This window comes from Larus michahellis, chromosome 12, assembly GCF_964199755.1.
Source record: "Larus michahellis chromosome 12, bLarMic1.1, whole genome shotgun sequence".
In the NCBI taxonomy this organism is placed as follows: Eukaryota; Metazoa; Chordata; class Aves; order Charadriiformes; family Laridae; genus Larus; species Larus michahellis.
The window spans coordinates 11,692,161-11,714,477 of NC_133907.1; the positions used below are offsets into that span (position 1 = coordinate 11,692,161).

The 22,317-nt window shown below is 56.6% G+C and overlaps 1 protein-coding gene across 5 annotated transcripts; it reads right to left on the reverse strand.

Annotated features, from left to right (window-relative positions):
- Positions 1 to 1,233: 1,233 nt before the first annotated feature.
- On the reverse strand, positions 1,234 to 14,093 carry LOC141750425 (uncharacterized). Of its 5 annotated transcripts, none has more exons than XR_012589665.1 (15): positions 13,579 to 14,093; positions 13,078 to 13,134; positions 12,531 to 12,607; positions 11,795 to 11,960; positions 10,203 to 10,309; positions 9,572 to 9,703; positions 8,501 to 8,645; positions 8,101 to 8,247; positions 7,316 to 7,546; positions 6,887 to 7,080; positions 5,899 to 6,026; positions 5,532 to 5,828; positions 3,537 to 3,689; positions 2,997 to 3,110; positions 1,234 to 2,154 (listed from the first exon to the last, which is right to left on the reverse strand). XR_012589665.1 is itself a non-coding variant. In XM_074605466.1 (15 exons), the coding sequence occupies exons 1-15, from the start codon at positions 13,675 to 13,677 to the stop codon at positions 2,128 to 2,130; spliced, it is 1,947 nt and encodes a 648-aa protein (XP_074461567.1). In that variant the 5' UTR covers positions 13,678 to 14,093; the 3' UTR covers positions 1,234 to 2,127. The 5 variants fall into 5 exon arrangements, 3 of the variants coding, with proteins under 3 accessions (XP_074461567.1, XP_074461566.1, XP_074461568.1); XR_012589664.1 differs by having other exon boundaries at positions 3,537 to 3,692; XM_074605466.1 differs by having other exon boundaries at positions 5,532 to 5,701.
- Between the last annotated feature and the right edge of the window lie 8,224 nt (positions 14,094 to 22,317).

Below are 22,317 nucleotides of genomic sequence, written 5' to 3' on the forward strand. Positions count from 1 at the left end.
GAGCTGTGAGGAGCAGGAGAGCAGGGCTGTGTGGGGAGCAGGAGAGAAGGGCTGTCGGGCACAGGGCAGAGGGGATGCGTTGTGCCCGTCGCCAGGGACTGGCAGTTACAGATGGAACACGGGCCATGGCAACGGGAACGCAGTGGGCATGGGGACGAGCCCCCTTAAAGGGGGGGCAGCTTAATACATACCTACCCCCAAAAGTTAAGAATCCCAACACATTACACTTCAGTCCTGTCTTAAGCGGCTCTTCCTCACCATCCCCTCATGCCTGACCATCCCCTCATGCCAAGCTGCTCCTCAGTTTAGTCTCAGAAGCGTGCCGGAGAATACGTACCCAACAGCATCCAGCCTACGCTGCTGCGGGCTACGCTGGCCGAAGAGCAGGAGCTTAAAGAGGAGGCTGAGACCGTGGTCGGGGAAGTGCTGGATGGGGGAAGGCGCTGGATCAGCCCCTCCACGTCTTCAGGAGGGCTCCCCATGGGGTCGGCGGGAGGTTGTTTGCCAGTGCCAGAGAGGCAGAGCCTTTGGACACTTCTCCTGCGGAGCGATGGGAGGAATTGGGACTGGTGGCTCGAGAGATTGTGGCGAGCACGTTGGGGAGCTTTGGGCAGCGTTTGGTCCTGAGGAGGTGTGCGGCTCCTGGGGCAAGGAGCCCCCGCGCAGCTCCACCAGGCGGACAATAAAACGTTTGCTCCCAGGGGGTGCCTTGTGCCTTCCTTCCTTCAGGCCAGGCCATACTGTGTCTCTCCGGGCATCTTCCCTGCAATGATTTCCCTCCTCTTCCTCCCTCCCACAGCCTGGGTCAGACGAAGACCCAGCTTTTGTCTCCTTTGGGAAGCTTTGTGGCCGGGCTATCAGAGGGACTGGCCCAGCTCTGTTGAGCCTGGGTTCTGGCGGTCCTTGTGTTGAGATCCTTTCTCCAGGGCTCTTTCTCCTCAGAGCAAGCAGCCCTGCACAAAACCCTTGTTCTCGCCCCTCCGGGGACGGACGGTGGCGTCTCCCCCTGGGGACCGCTCTGCCACATCGCCTTTGGGTCTCCTCGCTGCGCAGCGCGGAGGCAGGTCTATTGTGGAGGCCCAGAACGGTGCAGCGGAGCAGGTTCGAGCAGCCGGTGCCAGGGCTCACCCAAAGAGAGCTGCAGGCGGGGAATGGGAAAAACCAGGGCAGGAGGAGATGGCCCTAAATCAGGGTTCTTCACCCGCTGGGCAAAAACCAATCAACACACTGAGTCGAGATATTTGGCTTTATTTCAGTTCTGCAGAATCAGGTGCCGGGCGTTTAACAACAGCCAGCACACCACACGTTTCCGACAGTCCCAGGTTCACAGTGATAAGATACAGCCCATGAGTGAGCTACAGTTCCCTTACCAGCCCTCATCACACACGTGCATTCAAGTCCAAGTTTGGAACGGTTTGGGAGATCCCCCTAATTAGGCCAATTAAGGTTTAATTTCAGGAATTCAGCTCAGGTTCCATCAAAGTTCTACTACAATTCTATACAAAGCGCTCCTGTAACTTTTTAACCATATTCTTTTGACATCCCTACTCTAACCTTTTCCTGACCCATGAATGTACCAAGCACTCTCTTTTTCCTTCAGAAACAGTACAAAATGGTTTTATTACAAAAAGGTAAAAACCCCTCTCCCTTTTTCCTTCAGAAACAATACAAAACGGTTTTTAGTACAAAAACATAAAAACCCCTCTCCCTTTTTTCCTTCAGAAATAGTACAAAACGGTTTTTAGTACAAAAACATAAAAACCCCTCTCCCTTTTTTCCTTCAGAAATAGTACAAAATGGCTTTTATTACAAAAACATAAAAACCCCTCTCCCTTTTTCCTTCAGAAATAGTACAAAACGGTTTTTAGTACAAAAACATAAAACCCCACTATCACTAGCACATGCTGCAAAATCTAAACAGAACAAATGCACCCCCCCTGCCCACAGGAAAACAAACACAGTCCAGGGAAGGGCCCAAGACGGGAACCCTGCGACGCTGCAGCTGCTCCGCGACAGGACAAGGTTCAGCGCAGCTCCCGAGTCTCTGCCATCGGAGCAGCAGCTTTGGCCTTCAAGGTCTTGAAGTTCCTGGCCGGTCTTTGCACAGCACGCAATCCAGTCCCGCTTCTATTTTTGCTCTTGCGCCAGCTGCGTCTGCAGAAGGGACACCCGAAAGAGGCCAAAGGCCGAGCTCAGACAAGCCCACGCTGGTAGGACCAGCCCTAGCTCCACGGTACCGGCTCTCGGGGAAGACGCACCCTCTAACGCCAGCCCCGACAAACACTTGCTCTTCGGGGAATGGAAGTCGCAGGTTCCCAGAGTCACCCCGGCCTCACCTCACACTATCAACAAGTTGACTTTCTCTCTGGCTCACCATTCACACGTACAACCCCGAGACATCCCATGGATATGAGAGAGAGAGGTTCCTACAGGATTAAGTCACCCAACTCCCCTTTCCAAGAGAGAGACTGGGGCTACTGCCACCTTACTGCCACAGGCTTTTTCCTCAGCAGGAGAGTTACTGGTGACACAAGGCACTGAGGAACTCTTCTGTTCTCATCTGCCTTAAAAACGTGACAGCTGGCGCGTGAAAAGGGAAAATGGGAAAGCTCAACAAGACGAGCAAGGCTCAAGGGGAACGTCCTTAGACTATTCTCTATTTCCCATCCATTCCGTTTTCTGAGTTTCCTCCAATCCCTCTCCCACCCTGCCTGACCCACAGGCACCACAGAGACCAGACCTCGGGGAACGATGCTGTCTGGCCATGGCCAAGGGACGCATCTGACTGGGTATTCCCACTGCCTGCCCGTCTCCCTTCCCCATGGCCAAACAAAACTCGGGCCACAGCATCGTGCAGAGCTGTGCCCACCAGCACAGCCACAGCGGCTTTGGATGAGAGCTTTCCTGCTCCTCAGCCGGTCTATACCGGGGGGCTGCTGCCATCGTTCCTCCATCTGGCCAGAGTCTCCTCCCACCAAGTAAGATCCTGGTCTCACCTGCTGAGACGCCAGCATCTCGTGCTGGTCAGACTCGGAGACAGAAAATCCGCCTGCATCTGGCAGCGCACGACCTCTGCAATATCTCCTCAGTCGCCTCCGTTCACGTTCCACCTGCACGTTGGATAGGAGAAAGGGTCACAGAAGCCTGCCACCAAACAAGGAGCAAAAGGACCTCTGGACATCACGGCAAGGAGATGGCTGCTCAGGGACTGTGAATTGCACCACAGAACGCTGGGGCCAAAAAGCACTCCAAGTAGCCCACGGAAGAGAGCGAGCAGGAGGAAAGAGTTCCTGACACAAGAGTGTCCAATGGGTGTGTACGGGGACACTGGGGCAAGAAGGGTGGTACCGCAGTGAACGTGCATTTGCGAAGGCAACGGGGTGCCAGAAGAGAGAGAAAAGACAAAAGTGTGTGGCCACAGGGCACAGTGGGAGAGGGAAGGAAACAAGCCGAGGACTCCACAGTGCTGCCTCTGGGAATGCGGTGTCTTCCAGAGGACCGTGATGCTGCGCAGAGGCAGCGAAAGCCTGGTCTACCTCCTCCAGAGTCCTCCTGAGCTCAGCACTGTATTGCTTCAGCTCCGTCTTCTCCCGGTCCAGCCTTGCAACTGCTCGCTGCAGACGTTCCAGCCGCTGCGACAGGAGTCTCTTCTCCGAGAGCCAGGACAGCCGCTGCCCTTCTGCAATCGCCTGCTGGGCATTCAGAGAGCAGATGATGGGAGTGGTGCCACAGAAAGGAGAGAAGGGCCAGAGTCAACACATCGCGGAGAGCGACCATGGAGGAAAGGACAGTGCTACGTCCCTTCTCCTCCTCCTCCCGGTCCACAGCCCAAAACAACACTCTCCCTTCCCAGGGGCCCTCCTCCACATCACCTCGGAGAAATCCCTGCGCCAAAAGAACACCCTGAAAGCGCAATGAAGCCTTCAACCTCACCAGCCAACGGTACCATTTCCATTCTCTCTAATACCCTGGGAAAGCTGGACCTCAGGAGTCTCCATCTCTGAAAGCATCCTCTAAGCACCATCAGCGTCGCTGCTGTTCAGCCATCCTTACAAAATTCTGCTACGTTTAGTACATTCGCTTGGTCAACTGTGCCCTTTCCTTTCCATGCCAAATCCCAGACGCCACACATTGCTTAATCTTGCCTAGATAGGAGAGAACCAATCACCCACGCACAGCTCTTGGACTCGCATTAATTTTAACGGCAAGCTGCGCAGTTCTTTCATTACTTCTGGGCTTGACAGAAAGCGTTTGAGCAGCTGAATGGTGAATTACTAGCAAACGTTTTCTTCTTGGCCCAAGCACAAACACAGGCTGGGCAGAGAATGGATTGAGAGAGCCCCGAGCAGAAGGACTTGGGGGTGATGGTCCATGAGAGCCGGCAGCGTGCACTTGCAGCCCAGAAAGCCCCCCGTATCCTGGGCTGCATCCCCAGTAGCGTGGCCAGCAGAGCGAGGGAGGGGATTCTGCCCCTCTGCTCCGCTCTGGGGAGAACCCCTGCAGTGCTGCCTCCAGCTCTGGGGCCATGAATATCAGCACACGGACCTGTCGGAGCAGGGACAGAGGAGGCCACAGAGATGCTGCGAGGGCTGGAGCCCCTCTGCTGTGAGGACAGGCTGAGAGAGTTGGGGGTTCGGCCTGGAGAAGAGAAGGCCCCGGGGAGACCTTAGAGCCCCTTCCAGTCCCTAAAGGGGCTCAGGGGGAACGGTTTTAGACTGAAAGAAGGGAGACTGAGATGAGATATTAGGAAGAAATTCTTTGCTGTGCGAGCGGTGAGCCCCTGGCCCAGGTTGCCCAGAGAAGCTGTGGCTGGCCCATCCCTGGAGGTGCTCAAGGCCAGGTTGGACGGGGCTTGGAGCAACCTGGTCTAGTGGGAGGTGTCCCACTGGCATGGGGGTAGGAACTAGAAGATCTTTAAGGTCTCTTCCAACCCAAACCATTCAGTCATTTGATGAAGTCTCAGCCAAGCTCCTCAGAACAGCGTAGGCTCACAGCCTCCATTTTCACAGCTCGGCTCCCTTTTCATCAAGGAAAAGGTGCAGACGGACTGCAGGGTCAGAAAGGGACCAGACCCTCGTGCCCTCCTCACAAGACAGGCCGCGAACGCCAGTACCAGGAACAAGGGGCCTGTTCCGTCTGCTCCAATACCTCTGTCAGCCGCCAAAGGACAGAAAGGAAGGAACAAGGTTCCCCCGCCTGCAGCTGGCAGCAGCGTTAGGAGTCTACTCCATGGCGGGCGGGAGGCTGCTAAGATCCCAGCCCTTTGCTGCCATGCTTTGGCTGGGGACCACCCAACCTTCTGTTGAACTCCTCTTACACCCACACGCAACCCGTGCCTGCATTTACTGTCCCACCAGAGTCCTGGGGGTCTCCACGCTCCTTCAAGGACGAGCCACTGGCTCTGCTGCCTGGCCCGGCACCGTGTCGCCCGGGACAGACCACTGCTGCCATTTCACACGCTCAGCCTGTTCTTCTCCTCAAGCCAGCCCACAAAGCTTGCTTGAAGGATTCAGAAGCATAGTGTTTCCTACCACGTCTTGCAGGAGCTTGTTTATCTCCCCTTGGTGGTCGGCCTCCCGAACTTTGAGGGTGTCGGTATGCTGCTCTTCTTTCTGCAGGAGCTCTTGCGCCATGTTTTGCCGTTCCTGCTTCAGGAGAGACCTCTCTGCTTCCAGCTCCCACTGAAGGCACTTCACTTCCCCTGCAAACACGACAAATGGCAAGAGTCAGAGGCTGCACAAACAGCGCCTCTGACTTTACTGACCTTACGCCCTTTGAGTTTCCGTGGAGGAGGGGTCTGTCTCCAGCTCCTTCACTCCTCAGAAGCACTGCGGACACAGAGCTGCTTTCATACCACCTTCCCCGGGCATGGGGTCACCAGAAACGGGAGGCTCTCACCTTGGATCACCTCCTTGGCCTGCGCCACCGCGTGAAGCTGGGTTTCAAGATGACTCCTGGTGATCTCCAGCTCAGACAAGTGCTGCTGAGCCTCCAACAGGCTGCATTCCACGGTCTCCTTCCCTGACCTGCAAAGCGTGAATACAGAGAGAAAGGAGCTGCTTGCTCCTGACACCCAACAGGGAGTTGTTCCAGGAAGAAGTGGTGCAAGATCCCTACCCCTGCCTACGGAAAAAGGCTCGCGTGGAAACTCCTGCACAGAGAGCCTATTTCTGCCCTTTAAAATAGCAATGCGGGCCCCTGCGAGGGAATGGCCAGGCTTCCCGTGTCACCTGGCAGGGCACAGAAAGCCCAGCCAAATTGGACTGCAATAGCCAAATCTTCACTTGCTGGGGTCTGATCCACGACACACGGGTAGCTGCGCCCACCAAGCCTGTGCCAGCAAGCAAAACTTGGATGGACAACGGAGGGTGTATCTTCAAGGAGGAGAACAAGCACACAGTCCCGATTACACCAGTCTCTGGCAGGCCAAAGTAACTGTGTCCATTTTAACAGACATCAGTGATGGGCAGGAACCCCTGAAGGCTGGCGACAATTCAAGAGAGGTTTCCCTGCTGCTGGTGTCACCAGCTCTAGCTCCTGCACCATACTAACACGAGTTAGCTTAGTTTAATTATGTGTGGTTTAATCATGGCTCCATTGAGAGCCCACTCGGCTGGCTGTGGACGTCACAGAGGAACATGTAAGGGGGCATAAACATGAGCTCAACGCTCAGGAGAGCTTTGCCAGCTTCAGCTGTCAGAAAAATAACCTTCAAATCAAGGTAGACTTTGGTTTTTTTTGCTTGAAATTCTTCCGTTTTCTGTCCATGGAAGCGAAAACATGTGAAAAGCACAGAGGATGCAATCAATCCCCATGTAACCATTGTCACCTTTACCATTACAGACATTAAAGAACGTCCTGCCCAGGGTCTCCTCCCTGCCCTTACCTGGCCTCTGCCAGCTGCTCCGAAAGGCCTTGTCTCTCCCGCTCCATGGCTGCCAGTCGCACCTCCAGGGCAGCCTTCTCCCGCACCAGCAATTCCTTCTCTGCGCACACCTCGGCCAGTGCGTGCCCTTGGCGAGAGGACTCCTGGCGCAACTGCTCCAGGCCACTGCGAGACGACTCTTGCTGGCGGGAAACCTGAAAGCGGGACAAAATGCAGTGAGAGTCCTTGCGTGCAGCCCTGGCTTTTGCCCCAGACAAAGGCTCCAGAGCTACACAGTTTGCTGCTTTTGCCACATGGGAGAACAGTAGAGTCGTGGATGCAGTCCTCTCTCTGCAACTTACCAGAAGCCAAAAAGGAGGCCAACACGCACAGCTTCACCCAGCCAAGCAGCCACATGCCCACCCAGAAGCACCAGGTCTTTGGTCTCACCTCAAGGAGTTTCTCTTGGGCTTCTTCCTTCTCCTCTGCCAGGACCCCCAGCTCTACCCGCAGCTCCTCTTGTTGCTCCTCTGCTTTCTTCAGCAGCTGCTCCAGGTGGGCTTTCTCTGCACAGAGCTCTTTGGTTGTTCTTTCACACAAGCTCAGCTTCTCCTGGGCAGAGATCTTTGCTCTCTCCATCTCATCCACTTTACACAAGAGAGCGTCATTCTCTTCCTCCAGCTGCAATCACAGAAGCACAGAGGAAATTAAATACAGCAAGACTTACTCTGAAGAAGAGGAGAGCAGCAAATCCACATCCCCTGCGTCTCGCTGACATACTCCCAGGTCAGCGCGCCCAATAAGCACGTGCGGACAAACTACCCCAAAGAGCCTGCGTGGTCTCATCACCATTTCCCAAGAAGAAGGAGGACACTGCATTTAAGCAACAGTAGGAGAATGGAAAGGGAGCAACACGGTCTTCAAAGACGGGTAGACGTGGCGCTCAGGGACATGGGTTAGTGGGGTTTTGGCAGTGTCAGGTTCGTGTTTGGACTCAATGATTTTAAAGGTCCCTTCCAACCTAGACAATTCTACGAGTCTACGATTGTCCCTGTCTTCCCCTGCCAGAAACAGCATCTGTGGCGCTCTTGCTAGACTTCCTATGAAGGTTGGGCTTGGACAGAAAAAGGAACCCTTCCATATTCAGTCAGTCACACTCTCAGAAGGCAGGAAGTCTGAGAAGAAGCAGCAGCTGGAGACAAACACCTGCCAAGACCTTTGGCAACTCTGCTCACCTGCAGCACAAGTTTGTTCAGTTGCACTTTGTCCAAAGCAAGAGCTTCATTGATACAGCTCATGTTTGCTGTTGCAACACGTAGATCGGCAAGTTCAGCACTCAGCTCATTCTGAGCCCCTGTCAGCTCTGCCACCGACTGCTCGGCCTGAAGAGACAAAAGAACAACATGACAACAAGGGCAGGGAAATCCCTGCCTTCGAGCAGCAACTCCACATCCCCTGCGTCTCGCTGACATACTCCCAGGTCAGCGCTCCCAATAAGCACGTGCGGACAAACTACCCCAAAGAGCCTGCGTGGTCTCATCACCATTTCCCAAGGAGGAGAACAGCACGTTCCCTGGCGTCTACTGACACGAAAAAAGCATCTGTGCTGGTCTTGCTACCACAAGGTGACCATACCTTCTCCAGGGCCACTCTAAGCTCATGCTTCTCTTCCTTCAGCACATCCCTCTCAAGGTGCGATTCCTCCAGCGCCTCTCTCGCAACTAACAACTCATGCTGTAACAAGCAGTGTTTGTCTTCAAGGGCCACTAAGTCCTTCAGTCTGTGAGAAGGGGAAAGACAAACAACTTGTCAACGTAAAAACATTCTCCTTTCCAAAACCAGGAGCACATACTGTGTCCCAGCTACGGCAGTTGGAATGACTTCCAACGGCTTTGTACCTACACCTAAACACCACCGGCATTTCCTGACTAGAGCTGCATCACTCTTTCTCATGGATGAAACGTTCGTCATTGAGAAAGTAAATCAAGCTTCCAGACATCACAGAACGTTTCCAAAACGTTCAGGTACTCGCAACAGCTTCCTGCCTCTTAGTTCTCTCTCTCCTCTTTCATACGTTGGATACAAGCCTTGCACAAGTTCTTCTTGGGCTAAAACAGACTTTGAAAGTCCAGACTACGACTCCCACAATTACTTTTGCCTTCTGCAGTGAATGAATCAAAGGCCCTGCAAGCTCTCTGGGGAGACGGCTATGAATGTCCAATCCAATGACCATGGGATCACAGGAGGGTCCAGGTTAATACGCTGCATGTTGCAAAATGGCCCCTCTTGCCCCAAAGGCCTTCTGCACTCAGTCTGGCAAGGAACTGTCAGCACAGAGGTGCTACAGTGCTTAGGATGGTGCTGGGCAAATTTCTGCCAACTCCTCTAGCACCGCCCCGGGGAGCAAAAGGGCTGGACCAGAGACAGAGCTCTCTTTAGGCTGCTCTCGCTTGCTCACCAAGAACCAGTTCACAGCAAAAGCACTGGAATACGCCACCTCTTTGCCAGTCTGGTCTTACCCAGAGGAGCTTCTGGCAGTCAGACGATTTTTGCCGTCCTTTCTGTTGAAGGCAACCATTTGACTCGGGACAGAAACAAGGCTGTGCAGAACGGGCGTGTTTGCAATGCGAACACAGCCCATCTATGAACGCAAGAGGCAGCCCCAGAAGAGAATGGTGGTAACAGCAAAGTTTAAAACACCTTTACCTGTCCTGAAGCTCCTTCTTCTCCAGCTCCCCCTTGGCTTGGAAGGACATCACGCTGCAGTTTAGACGGGAGCAGTTTGCCATTACAGACCCAGAAAGCCTCATTTGCTCTGCCTTCAGCTCTGACAAATCTCTGCAGAAGAACAAAGGAAGAGCCAACGTTCACACCACCAGCTCTATCAGCTGACTCGCTTCTCACGCACGTAATCGCGCAAAGAGGAAAAGCTGGCAGGAAAGATGACATCTCGGCTGGGGACAAATCATTCCCCTGACACTCTGGGGTCAGGACACACCTTGGCGAGCAACTGCTCAGAGGCTCACGACAACAGCCACATAATAAACTTTTCAGGAAGGTGGAGGAAGAATAAGCCTAAAACGGCGTAACAGAAAAAGCACAAAGAACACAAGAACCAAGGCACGCTCGACGCATTAAGGAAGGTTCATAATCCAGGAAGATAAATGGCTGACAGTAACCCAGAGTTTGAAATCGCTTGCTGACACCAGCAGCAGACACTATCACGGCTACGCTGCTCTTGTTTGTGTAGAAGGCAACTCTGAGAAAGGAACCTCAGAGAGGTGTGAAGGGAAGGTACATTTTTGCTGCAAGAGATGGGGCCTCAACTTCTACTCACCGGTTCGTGGCAGCCTTCATTTCCAGGAAATGACGGCGGAAGGTGACCATCTGATGCCACAGCCCGAGCAGACGGTCACGGTCACCCCTGAAGTAGTTCTCATAGAGCTAAAAATGCAAAGACAAAAAGAAATGCCAGTTCAGCCTCCGCCATCACTGTACGAGTCTTTCCGCTGGCAGAGAGCACAACCACCATCGCCAGCTCTCCTTGAATACCTATTCCGACAGGGCACCAAGGACTGAAGAGGCACCACAGAAGCAGCCCCAGCAGACCTGCCACCTGCCTTCCAAGAAGGCAACATCCACTCTTCTCCTGCGGGAGGGGACATCAGCAAAGCAAGCTGACCCCGAGTCAGCACCTCGCCTTGCAGAGCTGTCTCACACTCTTGGTGGAGGAAGACAAAGACAAGCCCCTCCAAGACCACTGTCCCATTTGCTAGCGGTGACGGAGGCCTGTCTTGTCCTTCCCTTGGCTACTCTGAATCTCAAAACACACAGACCTCTCTGCTCTCACGGCTCTAGACGGAGATTTAAGAACCATCAAAAAGACAAGCGCTCCTGTGTCACTGCCCTACAGCGTCCAGCAGCAGCAAGCATTTGCCTTTAGGACCGAGCAGCACGGCCACAGCAGGTGGGCCTCTTCCATCACCACGATTTGCAGACACTCCTCCATCTCCCACCCCTGCCACGCTGAGCTCCCCCTCCCACGCACCAACTTGATCTTTGGCTCCCATAACCCTGCCCAAGCGATAACCACCCCTGGAGGTCAGCATGGGTGCATCTCATCGCGATGGCGGCATCCGGGGCTCACAGGGGGTCTCAGGGAGACGCATAACACCACAACAGCCAAGGGGTGACGTGAGCAATGCGCCCACCTCACCGCAATCCTGGTACTGTGGTCAATGTGCAAATACGACTGGAAGTCGTCATCTTCCCCCCATAAATAGTCAAGAGCCCAAGGGCATTTGGAGCTCTCCTGCTCGGCAGCGGGCTGTGGCCAGGATCTCCCCGTGAGCAGGGACGCTGCTCAGGATTACTCCTCCAGGTTAAGAGATTCCTGGCTGCAACAGATCCTCGCTAAATTGCTTTATAGCATGCTGAACTTTGACATTCTGTGATAGAAAGCATTGATTGTGCACATAGAATCCTTTAGCCATAAACCATTGACCAAGTCTGCGACTAGGATTGGGTCCAGCCGCACCCGACTCCTCTCTCAGAAGGCCTTTAGAAAGCCAGGGGTCCTTTCTGAACCTTGACTCAACGGGAGGGTCTCTCTGACAGCTCTCTCTGACCCCGTCCTCTGTGCAGGAAAAAAACAAGTGGACCTTGCTATAGCACCCCCTTAAAACTGTCGCATCTACTGTCGACTTGGTCAAATCATTGGTTTATATCAATAAATATATTGCTGCTTCTTCTCTCTTAGTGGTGAAGTCTATCGCTCCATCCGCGACAACCCCTCTCTTCTGCTCGTCAACACCAACACATCCTCAGCAGAGCCACAACCTCCTCACAGCAAGTTCTCTGGGCCAGAAACAAAATGCGTTCTCATGCCACGCCGGCACCACCTCTGACATTCCCGCAGCTGAGCCTCACCTCACGTTCCTGGCGCCATTCGCGCTCCTTCGCTTCCAGCTCCTCCCGCGCCCTCATCCAATCCACCGTCAGCTTTCCAACATCTTCTTTGAGGGCTGAATTCACCTCTTTCGCTTTCTCCAGGTGCTCCCGCAGCAGACTGTTTGCTTCGGCCAGATCCTCGCACCTTGGAAAGGGAGGAACAGCCATGAGGTCACTGAACAACCCCTATCCACAAGCACCATCCCCGGGATTTCCCGGCTCCCCCAACACTGACTTTCTTCTCAAACTGAGAGGCAGGAAAAGCGCTTTCTAGGGTGAACTAAGATCTCTCGCCGATGGCCAACTCATTTGCTTCTCCTTGCTTTAAGCCTTCCATTTCCACCTACAGGTTGGGTTTCTCCTTCCTCTTCAACTCGGACGATGCCCACGGCTGGGCCTCCCCTTCGTGCTGCCTCATCACTGGACGCATCACCCTTCTCTAGCGTTGCCCCCAGTCCCTCACCTACTGCACCAGGGCAGCGTTTAGGCTGGAAAGGGACCCTTGGAGCTCACCCACAGGAACGCCCCGCTCCAAACAGAAGCATTCAGCACACACCACTATTACTGCCCCACAGAACAGGTGGTGCACCTCTCTCCTTTCCAAAGGGCTTGCCCCAACACTTCCCTTGCGGAGACTGACTACCACTGACAGGTTTTCCCTCCCTGCCGTGAGCATCCAGGATACTGAGTAGGAGGGAACGCTTCTTCCTTGTACCTTTGCTGCTCCTCTTTCACCTGAAGCAGGGCTTTCTCCAGGGCCTCTGTGCCTTCCCACCTGCCTGGGAGGCATCCCTGAAGAAGAAAGCAAATAGTTAGTCCAATTCTTCCACCTGAAGCCCAGGAATGCTCTCCTACGCTCCCACCCTTTCTTTCCTAGATCTGCTTTAGCCGGGAAGCAGAACGAAAAGCACAGAGACAGCTCTCTCTGCCCGACGCCAGCATTCTCGCCTTCCAAAACACTGTCTGTCCACCCATTCCATTTCAGAGACAGCCCTAGAACAGGCAGCAAAGCCCTCGCCCGAGACCCAGGACAAAACGTTCCCCGCCAATAAAGCACCCCTGCACACAACTCAAATCCTGCATTTCTGGGACTGCTGGCTGCTCTAAGAGCGGCAACTGGGCAGAACACGGGCGGGCAAACTCGCAGCGCTTCTTGAAACCCTCCGCGAGCACAATCTTGCTTTCCCCTGTCATGGCCCGGGGAGCTTTTTCGCTCCCGAACGCTCCGGCCGCTCTCTTCAGTTCGCGCCCTGCGCACTCACCGCTCCTGCTTCCAGCTGCTGCTCCAGCTCTCGGCAGCGGGTCCGGTACTGCAGGACCTGGGCGCAGACACGGCATGAAGATGAGCGACTGCAGCCGGGGACGGACCCGGCTCCTCCGGCACCGGCTTTTCTCTCGCTCTCCGCAGCCCGAGCTCAGCCCGCGCCACGGCGCTGCCGCTACAACACCGAGTCCCTTCGGGACCGGGAAGCTTCGCTTCCCCCGAGCCCGGCCAAGCCCCGGCGAGCGGCTCGGGGGTGACCGCGGACGGGACGGGACGGGCGGGGCGGCTCCCGGGGCCTCCCTCCCTCCCTCCCTCCCCCGAGCTCCGGGCTCGGCGCCGTCCCGCCCGCGGCAGCGCAGGGCAGGGCCCGGGCAGGACCCCGCCGGGGCCGCGCCTTCGCCCCCCGAGGGCTCCGCCGCCGAGTCCCGTCCGCGGACGGCGCGGGCACCCCGGCCCGGCCTCGGGGAGCTCCCCCCGGGCAGGCGCCCCCGCTCCTCACCTTCGCCTGCAGCTTCCGCACCAGCACCGCTTGCCGGTGCCGCGCCTCCTGCGAGCTCTGCAGCCGGCGCTGCAGGGAGGCCGGGCCCGGCGCCGCCATGCCCCCGCTCGCCGGCCGGGCTCCGCCGCCTGACGGGCGCCGCCGGGAGCCGCGGGGCGGGAGGGACGGGCTCGCTCGGGGCCGCTCTGCGGCGGCGCTTTCCTGCGGGCTGCGGGGCTGCCGCGGGGGAAGAGGCCGCTCCGGCCGCGGTTCGCTCCGGCCGGCTCCGCTCGGAGACCGTTACCGGCCCCGGCCGACGCTGGGGGCGGGAGCGGGGGGAAACGGTCCCCGCGAGCCGCGTGTCGGGGGGGCCCCGAGACGGCGGGCGAGAGCCGGGGCCGCGGGGACGGGCCGTCGCCCGGGGAAGGCGGCGGCAGCGCCGGAGCCTCTGCCGGAGGCTCCGGCTTCGGCCTGGGCTGCCGCGGGAGCGGGGGGCCCGGCCCGCAGCGAAACCCCGACGTGGCCGGGGGGAGCTCCCGGACCTTGTCCTCCCCGACGGGCGGCGCGAAGGGCCCGGGCCGCCAGCAGGGAACGGGGAAGCCGGGGCGGGAGGGAAAGCTTCCGAGTTCCAGGGCAAGGGACCCCGGGAATAAAGCGCTATTTCATGGGCTCAGGAGGAAACACGACAAACGGGGCTCAGCCCCCTTTGCCCCCCAGCCTCCTCTGTCCTGGGAATTCACTTATTCGCCACTCAAGTCATGAGCTTGCATAACTTACAGCCCTTAAGTCGGGCACTTGCAAGCAAACAAAAGAGAATTAGTTCCCTAGTGAGAGTGCTCATCCTTCCCCTTCCATCACGGTGCGGGCGTCCCCTGTGTCACCCCGGGAAGCACGAAAGCCTGAGCGGGCCGGCTGCTGCTGCATCCTGGGTCTAAAGTAGACCCAGTCAGGACGTTGTGACTGATACAGGACCCGTTACGCAACATTTTAAATACTTCTTGTCCCCAGGCATTAAATTTGCAATGCCACAACCTGTGAATAGAGAAAGGCTGCCAAGGGACACAGCAGCGAGAGCACTATCACCACACTCCCGCGACAACGGGAGAAATCCTCGTACCTCCCCCTCATTCAGCTCTTGCTTTAGTTTAGCCCTTCAGCTTCAACAACAGAAAGCTACATCCAAGTGACACAAACCAACAAATTCCCTTTATGCTGACACACAGAATGACGCTGTCTCCCAGAAAAGGGAGTCAGGAGATCATGTTTTGGAAAGGAGAAGTCAGGACAGTATTCCTGTTAGACTGCAACACTTTGCCAGAATCCTTTCTGGTTTGTATCGAAGAGCAAGGGTGAGCCATAACAGGTAGAAAGGGTAGAGGAGAGGGTCACGTAGCCAAGGGCCACTTCCTACAACTTGTAACCGATAAGTCAGCTACAATATATTTCTCAGGTATGCATGAACACACACAAAGTGCCTGCAGTAAGGGGCACGTTTAGGCTTAAAGGCTTGAGTCGCCGGAACCTTCCCTGGGGAGAGGCTCTTTCCTCTAACCAGGTCATGCCATTTGTCAGCCCGCTGTGATTTAAAGATACAACCAAAGCCAAGTTTGGCCAGAACAGCTGCTTCCTTTCTAGTCGTAAAAGACCATTAACTTGGGAGCTTTATTCCTGAAACGCATCCATGAGTCCTTGTCATGATTTCAGAGGGACTAGGCAAAGATTTGCCCCGCAAAAGTAGCCAGTATAAAAGCAGTCGGACTGATCTGCACGTTTCATAGACTTGCGTGCCTTAAACGTGTTTAAGATTTAACCTTAAGGTGTTTCAGTTTTAAACACCTTTAAGGTGTTTAAATGCTCGTCAGCTGTCCCTTGTTCCCGTGAAAGCGAAACCAGGCATACAGTGATGGCAGGACGACCAGAGCATCCACCCAAGAAAGGCAGAAGAGCATCTTACCGTGTCTCTCGGCCCCTGGAGTCACGCGATTGCCACCTTTATCCAACCGCTGCTTAAACAGGTTGTGCTCTACATCCAGCTGCTGCTCTCCTGCTCCTTCCATGGCTTCGATGCTCAAATCTGAAAGCAGTGAGCAAGGGAAGTGGTCTGTAAAGGCACAGTCATTATGGCCTGTGGTGGGCTGAGGAAGCATTCAACCCGTGAAAACGCAGAATCTTTCAGCCAGGGGGACAAGAATGTGCCAAAGTGAAAGACTCTGTATGCTTGGGGCCAAGTGTCACCCAGGGAAGAAAACACACGTTGCAGCAGCCGAAATGCCCCTTCCAAATACGGGGTTAGGTTTGGTGTACAAGAAGGACTGTTTCCAGCTGCCACAGAAAGCGTTACCCTGAAGGGTAATACACTTAAGGCAAAAAAAAAAAAAATCCACAAACCAAGCCCCTCCAAGCCCATAACCATCTTCACAAACACCGCTTCAGGAGCACAGCTTAAAAGTGGTTGAAAGCTGCCTCCTGTCTCAACCCCCCCACCTTCGGCTGTCTGACTCCTTGTCTGACTCCTTGTGGGAGTGGGGTGTCTCTGAGGGTGCCAGGGATAATTTAGACGTTTCCCGAGAGCGGTTCCCGAAGATTTCCGAAGGGCGAACTTTGGCCTTCTTAAGAGCATGGTTGAGAGTGTCCCTTGGGGGACAGTCCAGAAGGGCAAAGGTGCCCAGGAAGGCTGGTCTCACTTCAAGGAGGAACTCCTAAAAGCTCAGGAGAAGGCCATCCCCAAGTCCCAGAAAACAAGCAGACAGGGAAGAAGACCAGCCTGGCTAAATAGAGAGCTTAGGCTGGCCATCAGAGAAAAAAAGCAAGTTTATGATCCTTGGAAAAGGGGGTTGGCTACTTATGAAAAATACCAAGACGTAGTAAAGCTATGCAGGGCGAAAATCAGAAGGGCCAAAGCTCAAGCAGAACTCGTCTTGGCCACCACGGTTAAAGAGAACAAGAGGTTCTTTCAGTATATCAACAGCAAAAGGAAGACTAGGGAAAACGTAGGCCCACTAACGAATGAGATGGGCGCCCTAGTGGTGGAAGACACAGAGAAGGCAGAGCTACCGAATGCCTTCTTTGCTTCAGCCGTCACTGCTAAAGCCGACCCGCACGAATCCCAGGCCCTGGAGGCAAGGGGGGCGGTCTGGAGAGAGGAAGAGTTTTCCCCAGTAGGGGAAGATCAGGTTAGAGACCACTCGGCCAAACTGGACATCCATAAGTCCATGGGCCCTGACGAGATGCACCCGCGAGTGCTGAGAGAGCTGGCAGATGTTATTGCTTGGCCACTCTCCATCATCTTTGAAAGGTCATGGAGAAGAGGAGAGGGGCCTGAGGACTGGAGGAAGGCCAATATCACTCCAGTCTTCAAGAAGGGCAGGAAGGAGCACTCGGGGAACTACAGACCAGTTAGTCTCACCTCCGGCCCTGGGAAGGTAGCGGAGCGACTCGTTCTGGGTGTCATATCCACGCACGTTCAGGAGCAGGAAGTTATTAGAAGTGGTCAACGTGGATTTCCCAAGGGTAAATCATGCTTGACCAATCTCAGAGCCCTCTATGATGTTATAACTGGTTGGCTGGATGAGGGCAGAGCAGCGGATGTCGTCTACCTTGGCTTCAGCAAGGCTTTTGACACGCTCTCTCATAACATCCTCCTTAGGAAACTGAGGAAGTGTGGACTAGACGAGGGGACAGTGAGGTGGACTGAGAGCTGGCTGTGTGACAGGACTCAGAGGGTCGTCATTAATGGAGCAGGGTCGAGTTGGAGGCCTGTAACCAGTGGTGTCCCCCAGGGGTCAATCCTTGGACCAGTATTGTTTAACGTATTCATCAAGGGCCTGGACGAGGGGACAGAGCGTATGCTCAGCAAGTTCGCGATGACACCAAAGCGGGTGGGGTGGCTGACACCCCAGAGGGCCGTGCTGCCATCCAGCGTGACCTAGACAGGCTGGAGAGCTGGGCAGAGAAAAAACTAATGAGGTTCAACAAGGACAAGTGTAGGGTCCTGCACCTGGGGAGGAAGAATGTCAGGCACCAGTAGAGGTAGGGGTGGACCTGCTGGAAAGCAGCTCTGAAGAAAAGGATCTGGGGGTCTTGGTAGACAGTAAATTATCCATGAGCAAGCAATGTGCCCTTGTCGCCAAGGCGGCCAACGGAATTCTCGGCTGCATAGGGAAGAGTGTGGCCAGCAGGTCCAGGGAGGTCATTCTCCCCCTCTACTCCGCACTGGTGAGGCCACAACTGGAATACTGTGTCCAGTTCTGGGCTCCCCAGTTCAAGAGAGACAGGGAACTGCTGGAGAGAGTCCAGCAAAGGGCAAGAAAGACAATGGAGGCATTGGAGCATCTCCCTTATGAGGAAAGGCTGAGAGAGCTGGGACTCTTTAGCCTGGAGAAGAGAAGGCTGAGGGGAGGCCTTATTAATGTTGACAAGTATCTAAAGGGTGGGTTTAAAGAGGATGGAGACAGACTCTTTTCAGTGGTTCCCAGTAACGGCCGATGGGCACAAGGAGCCTTGGGGCCTCCCTGTAGGGCTGCCTACACTTTCTGCATTCCTTGTGCAGTGGAAAGGGTCCCCTTCTTGACCTCTCCTGTCAGGGGACACTACACCCAGGAATCAGCAGCTCTCTGCCGTTTGGCAGGACTCGGAGCACACCCACCTTCTGCAGCCTTAAACCCCTCCCCTGAGCAGCCCGTGGGGGCGAGCAGCCTGTGCAGAGCAGGGTCGGGAGAACTGAACCTGGTGAAGCAAAGCTCCTGCTGCGCTGGTGGATGAGCCTGGGACCCCCGGCTCTGCAGCGCAGTCAGGGCTCTGCCCCTTATCTCAGCCCTTCGCTGGCCAGGGCTGCTGCGGTGGCACCAAAACTCTTCATTCCTGCACCTGTGAGCAAAAACTAAACAAACCATTTCCCCAGCCAACAGTGAGAGTGCTCATCTCTCCTCCCCCCTCACCTCCTCCTTTCCGCCAGTGGGCAGCAACCCCACTCCCGACACCAACCTGGGGGGGATTCTGCATCTCCGGGGCCTCAGCCCAGAGAGAATTTTCATCCCGAGCCAGCCTGTCCCGTGGAGAAGGGGCAATAAATAGCAGGTCACAGACAACCTCCCATCGGCACGTTTGCTGGCAGAAAAATGCAAGCACCAAATAAATAACATTTTCAAAAAATGAACAGTAGTATGTTTTCCATTCTCCTTCAGCAAAAGAGTTTTGATGAAGCGTTTTCCCCTTTTGGCAACAACCAAAGTTCCATATTTTGGCTGGGGCACGCAGCAGGGCTGAGGATCCTCCACTTGCCTCGGCAGCGGCACTGGCTCCTCGTCCCGGGTTGTTGAGACCCCCACCTGCCGCCACCCCCTGCCCCATCCTGGTTCCCCCCCGCCCGCCTCAGCCCTGACACATGCCAGCCAGCGGGGCTGGCACCAAGGAGCGTGTCCCACAGCCTCCACCCCACCGCTGAGGGCGATGCCTTCCCCTCCCAGCCCACGGGCTGCTTGGCAGCACCTTGGAAAGCCTGACCCACCGGGCACTCGGCCCCCGCCTTGCCCTGGCACCTTTCCTCCGAACCAAGGCACCGGGGCTTTCCCTTCATTGCTCCCTACATTCCCTTGCAACTCCTTTGCGCTCCCCACAACTCACTGCTGGGCACAAAACAATGCCCCCAGTCATCCCCGCAAACATTTTATTACTGACTTCCCACTTGCCCCCCACCTTGCCCCTTCTGCTCGATTGCTTTTTAGGTAGACCTTTCCCCAAACCCGCCCAACACCACCCTCGTTATCCAGCTCATCTAGGATTATTACAGCTCTGAGAAAGTTAATGCCCTCCCAACACCATCATCTTGGGGCACTCGCTACAAACTCACCAACAGCAGGGCTGAGCTCAACTCAAGCCACAAGGACAAAGGATCTCGCAGGAAGGGTCTCAGCATGCGGGGGGGAAGGGAGAAGGATTGCTTTGGGCAGCAGGATCCGACTGGAGACCGGGTGCAGGCTGCTCCCTGCAGCGCCTGACCCTGGGACAGCCCGGACACCTGCGAGTCCCTGGCTGAAGCCCCTGTGTCCAGGGGAGCCTTGACAGCCGGGGGGGCACGGACAGCTCGGCTCCGCCAGCCGACACCCACCGGACACACACGCACAGCCCCGACAGAGCCACACGGAGAGAGGGGACCCCGCATCGGCCCCCGCCTCCGCACCCCGGGAAGCGGCCCCTCCGCACCCCGGCCCCCCGCAGCCCGACCCCCGCCCGGGCAGCCTTACCCAGGGACAGGAGCAGCACGGCGGGGCGCCGCCGCCCGCAACCCCCATGGCCGGCAGCACTCCCCGCCCGCCTCCGCGGCGAGGGCACCACGCCCCGGCCGCCGCTAATGAGGGGCTAATGAGCCGCGGGTAATGAGGGGGCGGGCGGGGCCGCGGCTCCCGAGCGCCCGGGGGCAGCCCCGTGCCCGCAGCCCCGGCCCCCCGCCGCTCCCCGCATCCCGCACCCCCGGCCCGCACAGCATCGCCCCCCCTCGCCACTCTGCCGGCACCCACGGCTCCCCGCACCCCGACACCCTGCGCCCACCGCACCCCTGCACCAGCTCCCTCTCCCCAAAGCCCCCCGCAGCCTGCGCTGCCCCCTCCACGGCTCGCCCCGAGTGGCGACCAGGGCCCGGGGCCGCTGCCAGCAGCGGGAATGCCAGAGGGCAAGGAGGGCTCTGCTCCGGGCTTCAGCTCTGGACACGGCCCCGGCTAAAGCAAGGCAGAACCAGAAGCAAAGACCCGAGCGTGGGGAGGTTCAAAGCCTTAAACATCAGCAGCTACAGCTCCAAAACCTTCTCCCCTCATCCTTGTACCAGCCATTCCCAAGGATGTCATGGTCCTCGGGTGATCAGTTTGCATTTTGCAGCTCTGCGGCCTCATCCTGGCTTGTGCCCCATCCCTCCCTTTCCTTTCCCTCCAGCAGCAAGGCCAGCAGCAGGTTTCCCGCCTGCTTTGATGGCATCACGGCAGGGGTCGGTCACGGCAGAGCTCACACTTGGCTGGGGACCCCTTTGCTCTTGGGGCCACCACTCTCCAGCAGCCCACGAACCCCGCTGGTGCCGAGGTCCGTCCCTGCCATCAGCCGCATCCCATCTGTGCACAGGGACCCCCTGCCCCCGGGGCGCCCGTGCCAGCACCCCCAGCCGCCTCCAGCCCCGCCATCCCCGAGACACTGGAACCACAACTCTGCAAACGCCGCGGGTGCCCAAACAAAGGCAAAGAGAACTTGGGTGTGAAAAACATGAACACAACTCTTTATTAACAACAACACAACTACCTACAACTACTGACAAAAACACAAGTAACTACAAAACACAACGGTAGAAATACAACTGTAGAAATACAACTATATAAATACTATAGAAATACAACTATATAAATACAATGGAAACCCAATGGTAGAAATACAACTATATAAATACTATAGAAATACAACTAACCGTAGAAATACAACTATATAAATCCTATAGAAACCCAACGGTAGAAATATAACTATATACATCTCTTCCTCTTTGTCACTCTTGTGTGTTGCTTTGAACTGCCACACATCTGCCGCCCCTGGAAGAAAAGCAAGCGGCACGGCCGTTTGGCTAACGAGCAGCGCCTCACCCAGCAGAGCTGGGGCTTCCCGAGCCGGCTCAGCGGCAGCAGCTCCTTCACTTCGGGCTTCACTGTGATGGGCATTCGATGGCCACAGCCCTGGGACACGCTGGGGACAGCGGGACTCTGCTGCCAGCGCTGAGCCCCACCTGGGCTCGGGCTTACACTTGCCTGTCCCGGCCCTAAGGAACCGCTCCCGGCCCAAAGCGGACGGGGGCTCAGGGCAGCGCGGTGGGGGCGGTTGTGCCGCCAGCACGAGGGCAGCGGGTGCCATGTCCTTGCAGCGGGGACCACCCACCCCAGCCCCAGCCCCAGCCCCAGCCCGGTGGCAGGAGACCCTCCCTCCCTGCGGGCAGTGCATGGCGAGCACGTGCCTGTCCTCCTGATGGCACGTCCACATCCATCGCCTCCTCCTCCTCCACATCCACCTCCATCTCTTCCACTTCCTCCTTCTTGTCAACCTCCATTTCTTCTTCTATGTTTATATTCCTGGCAGCCTCATCCGCAGCCTCCAGTGCAAGTTCTAACATCCTAAGACAAGAGGCAAGCAGAAAAGTGCATTGGTCCTGCCCTGCCCAGCCGAGTGGACCCGTGGGACAGGGCTCTCCACACCCCTGCCCCTCTCGCTGGCCAGGGAGAGCCGTGGCCACAGCCCCAGCAGGAGCTGGCTGGACCTGGGCAGCTCCTTGGCCACCAGCACCCACCAGCACTGGCGCCCCAGTGCCTGCAGCTGGAGGCTCCTGTACTTCTGCATCTTCATCATTTTGGTGTTTCGCATGGTCTTCTGGATCTGGCGGAACAGAGAGGGCAGGGGTGAGTGGCCCTGCTCCCTGCCCCATGGGGCCCTGAGCACACAGCCCGGCCAAGGGCCCCCCACTGCACAGACCCCGGCCCTGCGCCTGCCTGGGCGCCCCGAAGCTCCTTACTCGGTGCAGGTGGCCTTTGGGCTCGGCGCTGCTCCGCTGGCAGGGCTCAGCTCCCACGGCTCCAGCCTGGAAAGGGGCAGCGCAGGCACCGGCTCAGGCTCCGGCCAGCACCCGCCTGCTCCCGGCGAGCATCCCTGCGGCACCAGCCCGGGGCAGCCTGGGCTGTGTGTGGGGACGTGTCCCCCCGGCGCAGGGATGCTGCATTCCAGCAGGGCATGAGCAGCCCAGAA